The sequence below is a fragment of the Amblyomma maculatum genome, chromosome 9 (genome assembly GCF_055883805.1).
Source record: "Amblyomma maculatum isolate TAMU_Amacu chromosome 9, ASM5588380v1, whole genome shotgun sequence".
Lineage (NCBI taxonomy): Eukaryota > Metazoa > Arthropoda > Arachnida > Ixodida > Ixodidae > Amblyomma > Amblyomma maculatum.
In genome coordinates this window covers 1233458-1239457 of record NC_139352.1, presented here as the reverse complement: position 1 = coordinate 1239457, position 6000 = coordinate 1233458, and the positions used below count along the sequence as shown (strand labels likewise).

The window sequence follows — 6000 nt, the reverse complement described above, 5'->3', positions numbered from 1 at the left end:
GTGCTGTGAAGTCCCCGCGAAGGCAGTTTGAGTTCATTGTTGTGTTATTTCCGTTGCGTCGTGTTATAAGGAGGTAATATTTTGTATATGTATAGGGGGCGCTATCAATCATTCATCTCATCTGTATATAAGCCACAGTCATCGAAATAAAGCAGCTTTTCTGGTACCTCGTCATGTAGCCTCGTATGGTCATTAGGCGCTTCACGCCAACGCACAGTCTATTTCAAGGAACATGAGGGGCTTGTTACACGGAATTTTCCCATTTTGCCGTTGAAATGAATTAGCATTGCATTTATGCGTGTACATAATTGTATGCCGATTAGAAGGAAACAACCGCTGCCGCTGGTGGGAGCTCAAAACACGACCTCTAATTTTTGCTTGCGGAATTTAGTGAGAGCCAAACAAAATGCCGGTTACGTGTGCTCAAAATGTCCCTACCCGCGCACTTTCCTCCGCCAGGAGGTTACTAGTACGAATTTTCTCTCTAATCCGTGTTGCTTGATGTCAGCCTCTGAACCGCCACCATTTTAGGCCTAGAGCTCTTATATAGAGACCTCCTAGGCGTATTCGGGATTTAACAATATTATTATAATAACACTATTCTGATCGTCATTGATACCAAAATGGTAGTTTAACTATTCATGGCTTGAGGATAACTGATTAGACAGTACAAAACCATGTAGCGCGTGGATCTGAACCTTGATCTCCGATGTTCACGTGTACGGTGCTCTACCGCAGACCTACAGCAACTCTACAATTGTGTACCATGAAATTGTTACATCATTATTCGACATAAATGTTTAAAATAGAAGTACATTAAGAGAATGATAGTAATGTTGTTAAAAGTAATGTTCTCCCTGTAGCCTTCGTTCACACATCCGTAATAATTGGTTCACAGGAAGGGAAAGGCGCAGTATCTGTCACACTTGTGTCTGTGGACACCTGAACCGCGCCGTAAGGGAAGGAAAAAAAGGTGGGAGTGAAAGTGGAAAGAGAGAAAGGGGAGCCGTAGTGGAGGGCCACGGAGTAATTTCGACCACCTGGGGATCTTTAACGTGCGCTGACATCGCACAGCACACGGACGCCACTTCGTTTCGCCTCCATAGAAACGCAGCCGCCGAGGTCGGGTTCGAACCCGGGAATTCCGGACAGTAGTCGGGCGTCTTACCACTGTACCACCCCGGCGGGGCAATCACACATCCGTCATAACCTGTTCCTGGCTTTCTTTACACTTGTCTGCTCAATAGAGAGCTTTAGCATAGCGCCATCCGCGATCCACCTCCGTGACCAGCTAGCGCGCACCGCCACTGCTCACGCGCTGATTAGCCCCGACCAGTCATGGGCAGTATCGAAGATACATGTATCTTCGATACTATCTTTAGATACATTTCGTGTATCGGTATTAGGTATCACGTAGTGAAAATGAAAGTATCGGAGTATCGGTACCGAAAAAACATTTTTAAAGTATCGTGCATTTTGAAGATACTCGGTACTAAAGAAAACTGCAAATATTGTGAGCGCTGTGAGAGTGGGGTGACGGCTGAGACGGTGGTACAGGCCCTAAGACACGGCTTGTAGTGCTGCTGAGTTCCCTACAAATGCCCTCAGCGTCAACCAGACTCCCTTTCTTTAAAACTGAAGCAGGCAATCAGGTGCAAACGAGGTGCTTTACTTTTGAGCATCGAGTCCGTAGCATAAAGCTGCTAAGCCTTTAACAGACACACACCGAGATATCAGCAAAGCGGAGACGCAAGGCGAACAAGGAGTAGGGATCTCGCACACCGCTCTTCCCACCCTTTGTCGTCCGCCCCCCGTCTCTACGACGTTTGATTCTCGTCAAGCAGTGCCCTCGGTGTGCTGTCGGATGCAGTAACTTATGCACAACCCAAAACCCCTGGGCTCCGTGTGCCGGCTCTGCTTGACGGCAATAACATAAGCTTCTAAGGCCTCAGTCCACCACGATGCAGTCGGCTAACGACGTTCTTGTAGTAAGGGCGTTTGGCGAAAAACAAATCCATCCTTTTAACTACACTGGGAAGAGGCTTCTACTAGACTTTTTTTCTGGAAAAAAATATTGCGTCCACAATTTTATGAAATATGCACGAGATGAAAGCTATGAATGTCGTTTTAGAGCACATTGCAACACATTTGAGCAAACCTTCAATAATACGTGTGAAGATATCTCTATCTTAAAAAAACAAAAATTTTAATTTTTGAAATGTGCGAATTGATTGACACCATATTAGACACTTTCTGTTAAAAAAATATCTTCTGTCTTTTATCTACAACCAGCAGTAGTTTTCCAGCGATGCTAGTGAACCTCGAGTTTCCTAACTACCTCCAGGATGCTTGAGTCAACGCGGCTATGGTTCACTCTTAAACGCTGATAAAAGGTGTCTTCATCGAATACAACACTGCGGTGTGCTAGTGTGCGCATATACAGAGGCTTTTCTCATTTGTGTCACTTTTAGCACGCCGAAATCCCGCTCTTTCCGGGTTAAGAAACGTTCAGCCATTTTATGTTTCTTGTTTTCCTTTGAGCTTTTAACAATATGCAGAGTTTGTAAAGTTTGTTATCGCACTAATGGCAATATAACTGCTCAGTTCTCCAAACGCTCGCAGTTTGCACCTTTGTATTTGTATGTATAGCCAAGTGCTCACAGGTCGGTTCGCATGAAGAGCATTCGTTTAAAGAATTATATCCCTAGGCTGCTTGTGGAAGCAATCGTTTAGCTGTAACCATGGCTTCAATTCAATGTGAAGTTCTGACAAGGACAGCTGCTTAAACAATAACTCCAGGCTTGAGCATTCGTTAAGCCCTTTCAGAAAAACTACGCTATAGGAATGCTCTAATGAATCAAGAAAGCACGGTAAAATTTCCTAATGCCGGTAATTGTATTTCCACCTTCATTATGTTAGGATTTCAGTGATGTATCGAAGTATCGACGATACAGTACTGAGTATCTGTATCGAAACTCGATTTCGATCCTGTATCTTGTATCGGTATCGGAAATACAATTTTTCAGGGTATCGAGTATCGGTATCGAAGATACTTTTTCGAAGTATCTTGCCCAGCCCTGGCCCCGACCACGGTGTTAGATCCCCGCCATGACCTACCAGTCCCAGCCCCATAGGGCTGGGAGCAGCCACCGCTAACTAGCTAGCAGCGGTTCCTTGTGTGCCAATACCATTCACCTTATCCCCATTCACTTGATATATTCCCGCGTTATGTGACACTTATTCTTAATATACAGTTTCAAGCTACAGCCTTACGAGAGTCACCATCCGCCATAAATATAAAACCCCACTTTATCCAAGCTGTACGAGCATGTTTGCTTGGTCTATGGGTAGCATGACTGCCTTGGCCTCCGAGTGTCCTAGACTCGATTCCACACTCGGGCCAACTCCTTACCTTCCCCGGCCATGTCTAATGGTCCCAAGATGTCCAGCCTACCAGTCTGTGTCACCTGAAATCTACCACCTGCCAAAGGCATGCTAAGTGTTTTCGCTTACAAAGGCGAATACAAAGCTGGTGCCTGGCTTTTCCCTGAACGGTGTTGCCAATATATAGCTCTGGGATCGGAAGTGGCCTCCAGAGTTTTTTTTACTCCTGCATATTTGAGATTGTTGAATCCACCGTGAGGGCTCAGTAGTTAAGGCTATTAAACTGAGGTACCCAGATTCGATCCCGGCGGCGAGAGACAAGTTACGATCGACGAGGAGCGCAACGCGTCCGTGTACTGTGCAAAATGAGGTCACGTTAAATAGCCCCGGGTGATCGAAGTTTCCCACAGGCGTCGATTACGGCGTTCGACTCACTTTGGGACTTCAAACTTGCCACATTAACTACAATTCATTGAAACTGTCCTTAGTGCTCTAACAGGCAGAGACAAAGAAGTAGTCAACTAGACGCGCGCAGACTTACAAATAAAATTTTATTCTGATGAATGACGAGATGACGAATATATTGTGATAAAGGTACAAAACTTAAACTTGGTTAAATGTGCTTAAACCTAGTCTGAAGAGCAATAGTTGTGTTGCACTTGGTTTTGCCAATGCCACTTGTTCAGCTGAGGCCATCACGCGCCAATCATGTGAAAAGTTATTCAGAATCAGTTACCTTTCAAAGTCAGAGGCCATTATTCGTGACCAAACGGCCAGTTAGTCGTGCACCAGCTTACGACAGCATAACACGCTGGGCGAGGTTTTTCTCTGCACAGGCTAAGTCCTAGTTTCACCTTGGTTCAGTTTCAAGGTAACCCAGACACAAGCACGTTATTGCCATGTTCGTACCTGAAGTAAAGATATAGCTCTCAAAACATCAGGACCAGCGCAATCCAAAATCAAGGTAAAGCTACCTTTAACACCATATCGCGCATAAAATACACTTTTCAACCATAAACATAGACCGCTCAAACATACATTTGCTTTTCTTCATGACATATCTCTCGAAAAACTGCTGCGTGACACGGTGTCTGCGCTGGTATGAAAAATTGCTTTCATGCAGAATGAACGGCTTTATTTTCATCTTTTTTTTTCTATAGTCTGTCTATGCCAGAGAATAATTGTCGCAAGACCGAAGAGAGCAACAGTGAGTTAGGTCTCTGAGTGAAAAATGGTATTACCTGAGCCAGAAGCGCCATCGTAATGGGCACTTCTTTACGTTCATTGTCGGTCGTGTTGCGATATTTGCCACGCAAGTATGCTTAGAACACAGGTTTGTATACGTAGGCCACTCTTAAGGGTACAATGCAGCAAACTAATGAAATATATAATTTTTTTTCTTCAGACAGGCGCAGACGTGCATCCTTATCACTTTGCAACGCGCAGAATGAGCCAGGCCGAAAAGGCGCTGGGCGTGGCTTTATCATTTTCTGCGTTGCACAAGAGGCACCGCGGTGTACCTAGAATGATTTCAGCCACTCATAGTGCAGATGGTTCTGTCACGTTCGGAGGCTTTATCAAGATGTTTCTCCGCCGACTTTGAATTTAACGCTGCCGATTGTATCTGGCAAACGTAATCCGACGACCGCCGAGCATGCTTCGTGCTATCGCCGGCGCCGAGTTGCTTAATTCCGTTGAGGGCACAACTCCGCTTCCGTGAAAAGATTATTTCAGTGCAATTCCAGTCTTCTCATATAGTGCCTTCGGTATTGTGATCACCACGTGACAACATGATGGGCACGCCATGCACACATATTTTAAACCAGCATAGAATGAAATCATTGTAGGCTAGCAAATGTATTTTGTTGGCACAAGTACAATGGTTCGCCTTTTTATGTTACTGCCCATTCTGGTGAAATCAAAGTTTAAGGGCTCCTAACGTTTATTTTTAACTGTCTGCATTCGTAATTTGGATTTCTTATTTTTTGTGTGAACTGACTGGCAGACAAGGCGGAGATGGACTTTGCCCAGCGCCACTGCGGAAAGATCGACCTTCCGCACATCTACCGCAAGCCAGGCGAGCCGGTCTACTTCTCAATGGAAGCCACTTACGACCACTACTACTACTGCAAGGAGCAGAGAGCCAACAGGGTAGACTGCACGGCTGACTTGGTGGATCAGATTTGCACGGTGCGTCAAAGTATTGTGAAGTCGAACAAAAATGTTTTTTCAAAGTTCAGTATGTTCATTTACTGAGCACTAAGACATCATGAACTAACAAGTGAACAGAATGTCCGGCCTCAAAACGTACACAAAAATGTCATATTTAAAATACAAAGCGCTTATATTTATTATAGCATCTTTAAAAAACTGATTAGAAAAACCGGAGGTGTGGTTCTCGATTTGCGAGACAGGGGACGAAAAAAAAAAATGTGTTCAAAGCCACTGCGTTTTAGCGACAAAAACATTCAGCTACTGGAAGGTAAATTCAACGCTATGGAATCAATACACAAGATTGTAGTAACACTTACCTTACCAAAATCAACAATTAGCTTCATCGGCTGACCCCGAGTAGTGAGCATTGCGTAGATAAATGGAGCCACTTGAAATCTGGAA

The 6000-nt window shown here is 44.6% G+C and overlaps 1 protein-coding gene across 1 annotated transcript in view; it reads left to right on the top strand.

Moving 5' to 3' along the window:
* The first annotated feature begins 4551 nt into the window (after positions 1–4551).
* The window catches only part of LOC146178089 (uncharacterized), a 28039-nt gene continuing 26590 nt past the window's right edge, over positions 4552–6000 (top strand). Inside the window, exons 1-2 of the mRNA XM_084579628.1 lie at positions 4552–4591; positions 5390–5574. Coding sequence (XP_084435754.1) covers positions 4552–4591; positions 5390–5574 — 225 coding nt within the window. The remainder of the gene's footprint in view (positions 4592–5389; positions 5575–6000) is intronic.